The sequence below is a fragment of the Notamacropus eugenii genome, chromosome 1 (assembly GCF_028372415.1).
Source record: "Notamacropus eugenii isolate mMacEug1 chromosome 1, mMacEug1.pri_v2, whole genome shotgun sequence".
In the NCBI taxonomy this organism is placed as follows: domain Eukaryota; kingdom Metazoa; phylum Chordata; class Mammalia; order Diprotodontia; family Macropodidae; genus Notamacropus; species Notamacropus eugenii.
The window spans coordinates 440996717-441009206 of NC_092872.1; the positions used below are offsets into that span (position 1 = coordinate 440996717).

Genomic DNA, 12490 nt, shown 5'->3' on the forward strand with positions numbered 1-12490 from the left:
AGACAGGAGAACTCAGACCTACAAGACTTCTCTGCTTGAGCTGGGGCACAACACTAATGACCTCAGTGGTCAGAAAAGATCAAAAAGAGCTCTAGCTGAAGACAAGAGAAACAGAAATCTCAGAATTGAAAAAACATTTCAGGAGCCAGCCAGCCTGCCCAACCTGTACATAATCAAGATTCCTTCTTTATAGATATTGAGAGAGAGGGGGGGGGGAGAGAGAGAGAGAAAGAGAGAGAGAGAGAGAGAGAGAGAGAGAGAGAGAGAGAGAGAGAGAGCGCGAGCATGAGCAATCTGGAAGAAAAGCTGGAAGAGTCCTTAGAGACTACCAAGTCCAATCCCCTCATTTTACAGAGGAAACAAAGCCCATAGAGGCCATCATGCATCTCATTAGTGAAGTAATGGGATTCAAGTTCAGGACTCCTGGCTGAGAGTCCCTGGCTCTTTCCACTAAACCAAAGGGACTCTCATTTGCTACTTCATAGATAAGCTGAGTCCTGGTCACTTATGACAACCACAGTAAAGTCATTTTAGTGAGTTTAAAACAACCAAGCTAAAAAAATGATGTTTTCTTTGGAGAAGAGATATATGAGTAAAGAACCATCTCCTAATTCATATGAACAAAACTAAAAATCTCTCCTGGATATGTCACCACACCTCCCACAGCTGAAGGGAACCTTAGCAGTCATTTAATCAAACCAGGAATCCCCTCTAAAGTATCCATAACAAAAGGTGATCCAGCTTCCACCTGAAGACTTCAAATTAAGGGGAATCCACTACCTCCTGATATATCTCATTTTATTTTTGGAGAACTCTAATCATTAGGAAGTCCTTTCTTTAGGTTAAGCAAACCTAAAATATGGCACCTCAAGCTGAACACCATACTGAAGATATAGTATGATCACAGCGGGAGGTAGCAGAACAGCACTTCCATCATTCTACACATTATGCCTCTACTAAAGTAGCCTAACATAACAGATTCTGGACTGCCATGACACACTGTTAATTCATATTAAGCTTACAATACACCAAAAAAACAAGATCAAAGGAAACAAAACATAGAAATAGCAAAAGAGAAAGACTCTTCTCACATTTACATGTTCTATTAGGAGCAGAATCCAGATTCAGCCAAACATCCAGGTCAGAAGGGCCAGTCAATTCCAAATTAGCAGTGTTCAGATACCAGTAGTATCTTACTTAGAGTAGTATCTTACTTATCTTTAGATAACAGTGGGTTGGGTTATTTTTTCACTCTTTCATAAAATGGCAAGGTTCAACATACAAAAGAAACATTGGTGCCCCTGACTGATAACTACTTCTTTAGGAAAAAAGTCTAATTTTTACCTCGTGAACCTTTTACAAGCATCACATTGAGGGCTTCATTTTGCTTCCTCAGGAAATGAATTTCTGAAGTAAGGGAATTATGTTGCTCTGAGCCATGTATAAAAATGTTTGCAGAACCTATAAATATATATAAAAAATCATCATTTATGAATCATCCCCGGGTCCCTAAAGACTAACTTTCTAAACAAGAATAATTTTAACAATTCAAGGGGAAAAAAAAAATAATGTTCTGAAATATATTTTATCTTCTGTATATTCTGAAGGCTATAATCCCCACAGTTCAAAGGGTATTTCAAGAAAACTTCAACCAGAAGGCTGATGGGAATCCTAAAGCTCCACCATGGCCTTCCCTTGACTTGGGATAAAAATGGCCACAGATTTATGCAGACATCTTACAGGACTACTAGGCAACCAGCACTATAAGCAACCAATCCTATAGGACAAACTGTGACCAGGACTGCCCCCGCACTTGGAAAATTACCATGTTGTAAACTGTTCCTTAGATTAATACTTGCTAAAACCCAGCCAGGCTTGCTCATTCAAGATGAACTACATTCTGACTGTACCACCTTCAGCAGTGATTGACAGACAGATGTTAAGTGGGCCCTGAATGCTGCCTCTCCATGCTGGATAAATGTGCTGTTGAGCAGCTGCAACATACCATACCAACTCTCATGCCTAATTCTAGGTACCACGCTCAGTCTCCTCAAATGTGTCAGTCACTCTCCTGGAAAGGAATACGTTAGCTGTCAAACAGAAAATGCTACTCTGAACATATGATAATATTGTGGATTTTAATAACCTTCATGAAGACTCTGGCAATACTCTTGACCATTAAGAACTAAGACAGCAAAATAATTAGAGAAGCAAGCAGTTAAGCTGAGTTCTATTTGGGATATGACCACAGATTCTTAAAATAAGAACCATTTTTTTTTTCATGCACTCATTCTCTCTAATCTCTCATCCCTGCCCCCATTTCTAGGAAAATTCATCTACTGAAATCTTACATACAGTATACCATATCAGGCCTCTGCTTCCTGCTGATGGACCTAGCATGGAATAATTTTTTTACTTTGTCCTTCCAACACACATGTAAAATCTCTATTCTACTGCCAAACTGTTCCATTCAAGTCTTTATCTCCTCATTGACAGTGCCCTGGTCACTCCAGAATCCATCTGAGATCCTGGGAAGCATAAAGATTTGCCATCATTAGAGGTGCCTTCTTAACTTATCTTCACCAGGCCATCCAGATCCCATCAGAACTGCTTCAAAGCTCACACAGTTTGGATGAGAGAAAAGTCATAAACAGTATTCTTTACAGTGAAGAAGCCCAACAGGTCTTATTCATCTACCCTACCACTGCCTCCTAAAAACCTCTTGACCTTACTACCTGCCCTGCCTCTAAGCTATATAGACACTTGGTGCTGTCATCTGACTTACTAACTTAAGCTAAGCACTCCTGAGCTTTGCTATCTGTCCCCCTGCTACTATCTTTGGAATTCAAGGCCTTTCCTTTTTTATAACAGCTGAATTTTCTTTTATGTGTTGTTTCTCCACATTAGAGGGTCAAGAGCCCCTTGAAAGCAAGAACAGTCCCAATTCAATTCAGTATGTACCTCAAAAACCTAGTACAATTCTTGGCACATAGAAAGTGCCTAATAAATGCTATTTTCATTCATCATTATCCATGCCTGAGTCCTACATTCAAAGTCTAGCAGAAGCTCTGCCCTACAATAAAGCCTCTCCTAATGACCCCACTTCAAAGCAATCTCTCCCTCTTCCCAATTCAACTCAATATTTATTAATCACCTTCTATAGGCAAGGCACTATAGTAAATACTCAACCCCCATAGGACTGTTTAAAATTCCATTCAGTATTGATTGAGTCCCTATCATGTGCAAGATCTTACTCTCTGTAGGTCTTTGGGAAAATGATAATGACCATCATCTCTCACATTATTATAGCTGCTTGACTGTTTTCAAGGTTTATCACTATCTACAAAAATCCTTTGAGGTAGATAGACTAAGTACTGTTATCTTTCCTTCATGGATTGTGAAATAGGTTCAGTGGTAAAGTGACTTACTCAAGGATACACGGTTATCCACCATCTTTGGCAGATGGTGTATGACAGATCCAGGAAAACAACATAATCTTAAGTAGTTTACAGTCTAGTTAAGGAGTTCATGGAGCAGAGATAAGACACATAAATTACTACAAAATCAGGGTAACATGTATACTAACTTTATGTTATCTCTCAGTATGTGTATGTCTTATCCACCCAATCCAACTATTAACTCCTTGAGGGTATATATAGATTGTGTCCTGTTTGCTTCTCTGAACCATCTAATACATGACATGACATACAAAGCATACTAAGCAAATATCTATTTTGTTTTGCACTGCTTTGTACAAAAATTATTTTGTCTTATTTGTACTCACATTGTAACCATTCTATTTGTAAAGAACATCCAGTCACCCCAACCCAGGGGGTGGGCCTTATATAACTTCACAATCCTGTTCTCAAGCTTCAATTTCTACAACTATAAAATGAGATAGTAACTACTAATACTTACACAGTAAAATTCCATGTTTTACAAAGTGCTCTACATATATTGTATCATTAGATGATACTTGTATTATTTTACCTCACAGGACTATTAGGAGGCTCAAGTGAGCTACATAATAGCTATAGTAAAAAAAACTTTGTAAACCATAGAGCATTCTCCAGATGTCATCTCATATTATCATTATATACTACAGCTGCCATTTCCCACATTGCTTGGAGTTATGCTAAACACACAGGTAAGTTCCACAGAAGTTAGAATGAATCCATGTGTTAAAAGAGACATGTTAAAGGTGTCAAGTAGTTTACAGAATCAAATGATATCAGCATTGGAAAAACCCCCAGCGGTTATCATCTGGCCCACGCTCTGTCTGAAAGAGAATTCCTTCTAGAACCTCCCCTGAGGAGTCATTCAATCTCTACTTGAAAACCAGGAGAGGAAGACTGTTGACTTCCCCAGGCAGCCCATTGCACTGTGGGGCAGAGCTCATAAATAGGAGTCAGACTTTCCAAACTTTCTCTTGGTAAGTAAAAGCATCTCAAAACAGTTTTTATTATTATTATTATTATTAATCAACATTAGAGAAATCTAGGACTTTGACAAACCTATACTCAAGTTAAGAAGTTTGCAATGAATATATGTATGCATTTGTATTTCTTCGTCTCTCCAGAAATTTTTTTGTTCAGTTGATTTAGTCATGTCCAACTCTTTGTGGACATTATACTGTCCATGAGGGTTTTCTTGGCAAAGATGCTACAGTGGTCTGCCATTTCCTTCTCTAACGGATAAAGGCAAACAGAGGTTAAGTGACTTGCCCAGGGTCACACAGCTAGTGAGTGTCTGAGGGTGGATTTGAACTCAGGTCTTCTTGACTTTAGGCTCAGCACTCTATCCACTGAGCCATCTAGCTGCCCCCCAGCAATTTTGGCAGGTCCTTCTGCCAAGATAAATACTAAATGAATGCCTTTCATCATACTTTTGGACAGAGTGAAATATTCTCAAAAACATCTGTCAGATCTATTTTAAGCTGGTGGTTCCTTAGGTCAAGAATAATAACAACAATAATTCTTTTATAACCAAATTTTAAAGAAATATATAAAACCATGAATCTCATTCAGGTATTGTTGAAAATTAATATAAATGAGCATACACATATTTATTTCCTATGTCTGTTATGACTAATAGTACAGATCAATCACTCACCCAAAAGACAAACTGCAGAGTGTCCTAAGAAGAAAGTATTATAAATAATTGCATGTTGCACAATATTCCCTCCTATTAAAACCAACCTCATTAAAAAAAATAGCCATGTCTTCAAGGAAAATACTGAAAAACATCTTGCTCACGTATAATTTTGCTAGCGTAGAATACCTATCACCATTTAGAAGGTCAGACAAAACTCCCCCTCACCTCTGTAAAGGCTGAAGACTCTGGGGCTACTGAGTGGTGCTGAGATTTTTCAATCCATGATCTATTGTGGCAGATGCCTAAGAATATTTAACTTGTTTTTTCAATAAAATTCATCTGTCTTACTCTTAGATTCAAATGTAGAATTTTAACTTAACTCCGACTTCAGATCTTATTTGTCTGCCAATTTCTCAAGCCCAAACTGGATAGGGAAATGAGTCATAGACTCCTGAAGCTAAAAGGGTCATAAGAAATTATTAAATCAAACTGTATCATTTTACAAGCGAGGACACTGAGATCCAAAGAGGAGGAAACAACTTTACCCTGGTCACATGGCACATGGAGCTAAGAATGAACCAGAAACTCATCAAATCTACTGACTCCCACCCTAGTATCATTTGCATTGTACCCTGCTGACTCCGTACCTAAACTGTCTGTTAAAACTATTTCCCCAAAGAGTCATCTAAAGAGTAGCATTACCAAGTGAGACCATCCTCCTTTACCTTGTTCAAGTTCACCCTCTTGCTGTTCAAGCTGTTTCTGCAGCTTGTTATTTGTTTTAATGGATTCTTCTAAACGCTGTCTCAAAGTTCGAATTTCTTGTAGATGTTCCATTAATAAGTCTAAAGGAAGGAAGGGCATTTTTTATTTAAAGACCAAAGCCCCTAACAAATTGAATAATTTATGGACTATGCAGTAAGTGCTAACTTGAAAATCTAAACAATATTCTAAAACTTAAAGACAGTCAGCAACTGGCATTTACTCTGTTCTTTTGTGTAGATCCCATACTTGGCATATTTCAGTTGACATGTTTCTTTAATGGTACCCTAGTGCAATCCACCAGGAAGCCATTTAACACCATATGGAAAAATTATATTAGCTACATTTTTAATGCAAATGTTAATGTAGCCTTTTATTCTTCTAACATATCAAATATTAATTCACATTCTTCTTGATGATGAAGGAAATATTTTACCTTCAAGATGGCCTGGGTTACATCATAGTTGATTGCAGGACTCTCCTAATGAAGCCAAATATTTCCAAAGACCAAAAGGAAGAAAGTGAACATTGTTGTCTACAGGTGGATTTCTGGAATCACTTTTTTAAGTACAATCACACTGAGTATCCAAAAGAAGCACTAATGTATTTAATATATCCATTAGGTTACATTCAGTATGTCTTAGTAATGTTTGTTTTAAAGTACTACACTAATGTTATGACCCAGTTTTAATTCCCTCAAAATTACTTTCATTTAAAAGCAGCACAACGTTACATATCTTTTTCTAATTAAATAGTAATTTTAATATGAATTTGAATGGTCACGAGATTACTTAAGTCCCAAATCTGCAACCACCTTCCATTAAAACACTAGAAATGTTCCAAGTAATTTGGTACAAAATATATAAGGATGCAATGCGTTCAATACCTAAGCACTCTGCTTTCAATAAAAAGGCCAATTCCATCTCAGTACAATACCTTTCCCTCCTTGCTTGGCCGCGCTACAATTCTTCTTCCATCTGCTATTCAGTTCGGCACGAGTCAGGAACTTATCCACTTTAACTGCTACTTTATTTGCCAGTTTATCCATGTCATACACCACTGGATTTGGGGGTAATACATTTTTTGTAGTCATTACTATAAGTCACCTTCCAGTGGGACTTTTTGGCTAGGAATTGTAATCATCCCTCGGCCTTAAGGAAAAGCCCTCTAGATCAAATTAGACACCACTTATTAATTATGCAGTCTGAACAGCAGAGAGGGAAATATTACACTGGACTTAAGAAAAGAAGAAAAATCTGTCCTGCTTTGGCTTCACTAGTCTCTGGACTAATATCGCATAACAGTGGAGGTCACTTTCCCTCTCTGCTTCTTCAGCTATAAAATGGAGGCCACACTAGAAGATATCTGAAGTCTCTTCCAGCTCTGAAATCCTATGATTATCCTCATCCTTCTGGCCCATAAACTGTACAAAACACTATTGAGAGATGATAAGAATCTGATCTGAATAAAGATGCAACACTGAGTACTGAAATCGCCTATTGTTAGTTCCTTGAGACTGGGAACTGTATCTAATTTATCTTTGTATTTCTCCTAGTGCCCAGCACACAGTAGGAACCTAATAGGTTTATGCTGAATGGATAAAATAACATTTGAGAAACAGGAGTAGTGAAGGCCAGTTTCACTAGCAAACATTCTATAAATAAAACAAGAATTTTAACAACCATCCCCACAAAAAAATCAAATAAAATATAGGATGGCGCAGAAGGGCACAACTGTCCAAACATTTCAATAACATCAGATAAACTGAATATTTGGGGGATGCTATGAAATATATGACATCGTGGCAGGCACTACATAAAGGCTAGCTATTACAACTATCACTTGATTTCCAAAAGACTCCATCATGCAATGTTAAGATGCAACAAGGACATTAGAATTTAAAATGCAAGAGCCAGAAGGGACCCTCTGAATACAGAATGGGAGGGAAGGAGGATGTCACCTGCTTTGTGCCAGGCACTGTGCTAAATGATTTACAATATTATTTCATTTGTTCCTCACAACAACTCTGGGAGATAAATGCCATTATTATTAATTCCATTTTACAGCTGAGGAAACTAAGGCAAACAGAGGTTAAGTGGAATGCCTAGGGTCACACAGCTCTAAAACTGCATTTTAACCCAGGTTTTCCTGATTCCACCCACTGCATTAATTAGCTGCCTCCAAGGAACCTTTGTAATTGTTTATTTAGACCAAACTCCTCATCTCATACATGAAAAAAAATTTTCCATCCCCTATTTCTAAGCTGAAAAGACAATGGATGAAAGAACAGGAATTTGATAGCCCTGAGTCCTGATTACATGGACAAGTGAACTACACAACTCAAAGGAGATGTTTATAAACAGTGGCCTCTGCGGTTCCTGTAGAGTCCATTACAAACGTAAATAATCAAAAATATTAACTAACTAGAATGATTTGGGATATGCCATTTTTAGAAAATAAAAAACAACCAATGCTACAACTTTAAAAATCATAGTTTTAAAGGGAATATCCTTGTATCTACACATAGATGTTATAATCTCCTACTTCCTTATCTATAAATAACTTCAGACACTGAATGACACTCAGTGACCAAAGAATTATGTTCACTTTACCTCATTCACTCATGAACTACACTTACTAAGGCAGTAAAATGATAGATACTTTTTTTTTTTAAATAACTGTAACAATAAAGATCTAGAACAAAAAAAGTTTTCAGGCTGAGAAGAGACCAACATCCCATTAAAAGAAAGTGTTTTTGCACTTGTGAGTCTGTTACACAAAATTATTCTTGAAAACCATTTTTCTCCTTTAAATTATTATTAGGTAATTTACCATAACAAAATTACCTTGAGAAAAAATGTTAGCCACAACAGAATTCTTGTATATATCCTCACTATCTTGCTTATGTTCTCCAGAATCAAAGGAGGACTTTTCTGATATTTCATAATCGGACAGCACTTGACTGGCTGGTGGCATGGTTGGTTTATCAACAAGACTTGGGTATATTGAGACATCCTCTGAAGCCCTTGAGTATTGAAAACAAAATGATTAGTGACTAAAAAAATATCAATTTTTTAATCAGATAATTTCAAATATAGATCAACATTCACTGGAAGTAGATAAATCACATTTTATAACATGGTTTTTAACATCTTAATTCATTATTATTATTCGCAGTAGTAGCAGCTTATATTTGTTTTGTCTCCTTATGGGGACAACACACTACATCTCCGTGCATAATCTAGAACCAATATGTCACATATAACTATTCCCATTTTTCACATTAGAGAATGGATTGAAAGAGGTAAAGAGATATGCCCACATCAGACGACCATCACCATCTCCCCTATGAATAAGTTCTTTAAGTCTTTACCTCTCCCCATTACCTTCCTGAAATTACTCTCTACAGAGATAATAATCACTTTCTATGCATCAGAATAAAGTTGTGTTGCATTCCATAGCATAACATATTATGTATGTTATATTCAAAAAAGTGTGTTAAAAACTTAAGTTTGCCCTGTTTTCAGAAGTATACAATAAAGGAAAGGAACAGTTTAATTAGCTAATACAAGGGTTCTTAACGTTTTATGTGCCATAAATTTTGGGGGAGTGTGGTGAAACCTGTTAACCCCTTCTCAGAATAATATTTTTAAATGCATAAAATGGAATACAGAGGATTTCCGAAAGAAATAATTTATATTGAAATAGTTGTCAAAATATTCTTTTTAATAAGTTCATGGATCTCAGATTAAGAACCCTTGAGATAATGAAGGCCTAAAAACAGCCCAGACAAAGGACTGAATGCAGGCTAACCCCAGGCTAGAAAAGACCAAATCATACAATCCAGTATAACATAGAAAAAGGGAATGTATTGTGGCCCCCAGGGGAATTGTGACAATAACAACTCACATTTTTATAGTACTTTTATAAGGTTTATAAAGCATTTTTCACACAAGCATCCTGTAAGGAGATAGTGCAAATATTATTTTCCTCAATTACAGATAAGAAAACTGAGAATAAGAAGTAAAGTAACCAATCCCATAACTAGTAAGTGACACAATCAAGGTTTGAATCAAGATCTCCTGACTTAAAATTCAACACTCTTTTTCTAACATCATTCAGAAATAGAAAGAGAAAATCTTGCAATTTCAATTGGCTGCAGCACAGAAAGCTGATAAATAACAAATGTGAATTCAAAATAATTACTCATCATGGAGAAACACTGGAAGAAACTTGAGGGGCTTATAAAATGGGAACAGAACAGACAAGTCATGTGGCTTTTGTTCTTGATATGTTATTTTGGTTTCTACTTTTATTTTTACTTGATTTACCAAATGAAGGCTAACCATGAGAATGAAAAAGCGTGTCAGGAGGCCAGACACATACCACCTAATGCCATGAACTTTTTCTATAAAAATATTCCTTCAAGCAAAATAAGTTAACAGGTCTGTTGGTTCTACAGGAATCAGATTTATGTACAGGTAGTAAGCAACATCTATCTGACAGTCAGGAAGTACCTTAGAGGACCTTAGAGGAGTTAAAGCCACTGGGTCTCAAGAGCTTGTTGTGATCATCTCTTCTCATCCAAGCTGCATCTCTACAATTAGCTGAACATCAGGATTGGTTTTAACAACATAACAGTGGGGGGTCTGTAATCAGGAACCCCATTCTCAGACTTCCAATAAATATGTTAGAGAGGTACAATGTAACACTCTATCTTGGAAGCGATCTCTATGTTTTTCCCTTACTCCTGTTCCCCTCATCCCATCCCATCCAGACTAAGCCCCATGAGGACAAGGACCATGTCTTATCTCCTTCAAAATACAGCACAGCATTCTGCACACATATACTTAATAAATATTTGCAACATTTGAATGTACTATTACTGCTATTAAGAAATGACATTGTCTGGGACAAGGTAATAAGGCATATATACCCATTCACTGAAAAGATGACAGTTAAACTGAAGCTTGTGTTTTTGAATGATTTTTTTAAAAAAATGCTATAAGCTTACCTTTCGATTAATTCATTATGTTTGCTGACTTCTGTATCAGATGATTTTCCTGTGAAGGAAAAATCCATTAGGTGGAAGAAAAATGTTTCACATAAAAACATCTGTTGTATAACCATTCCCCATGTGGATAATTTTAAGTGAGTTAAACAACTTGTTTAAAAATCTTCTTTAAGATCCCAAGTCTTTAATGTATATCTAAGAGTCATCAACAATACAACAGAAAACAAAACCCTTGCAGATGCGCCAGCTTTATTGCCAATTCTTAATTATTCCCTGTAGGGGTGATGACACTGGTAAATCCATAAAAAAATACATTTCTAGAGTTGGTTTTAAAGCTTGTATCTTGTCCAGTCTGCAGGACAAGGACAGTCTAAAATGAAGATGGTGAAAGATTTGCTGTTTTCTTTTTGTATATTTACTTTTATTTGCCATTTTTGAGGCAGTGAGATTTAATACGCTGGTATAATTCAGAATTAATCAGAGTTCTTCAAAACTTTACAAAGAGGCCTAGAACTACACCTAGAATGCAAGACTGTGACTAAATAGCCTCCACACAAAGATAATCAATGAAACTCAGTAAACAGAAATGTTCCATATTTCTCTTGGCAGAAACAAAACCTGAAGAGTTGAACGTGCTCTGATGTCAGGTTTTCTTTACTGCTATGAGAACCAACCAGTAGCATATGAAGCCAGCTGAGAACGCTCACCAACTGGAAGCTGTCCAACATAGTCAATGAAAGAGGATTTACTAAGAACCTACCAGAATCTAAAGAACTGAAAGGTATCTCAGGTCATCTAGTCTAGTCCCTTCTCAAAGTAATAATCTTCTTTACAATAACCTACCTAATCTCCACCAAGAGAAAATTCACAACCTCTTTAGGCAGTGCACTCCACTGCTAACCACCTAAAATTGTTAAGAGTAATTAAAGCAGTTCCCACTGACCAGGGGTAACAAACAGCTTAAATTACCTACCAAATATGGTTTCAGAGCATACCATTCCACAAATAAATTGATCTGCTGTTGGGAGACCCCTATGCTACTTCATTTTCAATTTGCCTCATGAGAAAATTTTAATTTCCTCATGGGAAAAATCTCAAGTTTGACTTGGTTGTATGATTTTCAAAAGAGTAATGTGGCTTATTCCCACATCTTTCCTCTGACCCAATTAGGAGCCAAGAGAGACAAAATTTTGCATCAAAGTTATATATTGAAAGACAGTGGTGCTAAGAAAACAACTTATGAATTAGTTCTTTTTTAAGTGGCTAGCTAGTGGTCAAAGAAAAACATAAACTTGCCACTTGAAAGAAAACACCATAGTCTATACCTCTATGGTGTTTAGCAGACATGTACCATGACTGGCTCAAGTGTATATAATATGATGGGGTTTTTAAAAGGAGAAGGTGGTGCTAAGTTGTTCCCTATTCAAGAAAGCAAAGCCACCATGTCACGATGAATTTGGTCATTTGGCACTACACTGGTTTATTCCCACTGCTTCTAATAAAAGGTCTTTGAAGGGATTTCAATAATTTAACAGTAATTATATTCCAATTCTCTACTATAAAAGCGATCTTTAAAACAAAGTGACAAAGTGTTATTCAAAGAGCGATCATTTCAACTGA

General features: G+C 36.6%; 1 protein-coding gene across 7 annotated transcripts in view; it reads right to left on the reverse strand.

Moving 5' to 3' along the window:
- Window positions 1-12490, reverse strand: part of CDK5RAP2 (CDK5 regulatory subunit associated protein 2) — a 157366-nt gene that overhangs the window by 23070 nt on the left and 121806 nt on the right. For 2 of the 7 annotated variants that reach the window (XM_072631758.1, XM_072631763.1), the window contains 6 exons: window positions 10871-10919; window positions 8703-8881; window positions 6793-6915; window positions 5820-5939; window positions 5113-5136; window positions 1345-1461 (listed from right to left, as the gene is read on the reverse strand). In XM_072631758.1, the coding sequence (XP_072487859.1) occupies window positions 1345-1461; window positions 5113-5136; window positions 5820-5939; window positions 6793-6915; window positions 8703-8881; window positions 10871-10919 (612 nt within the window). The remainder of the gene's footprint in view (window positions 1-1344; window positions 1462-5112; window positions 5137-5819; window positions 5940-6792; window positions 6916-8702; window positions 8882-10870; window positions 10920-12490) is intronic. The other 5 variants (XM_072631760.1, XM_072631759.1, XM_072631762.1 and 2 more) reach the window with 5 other exon arrangements.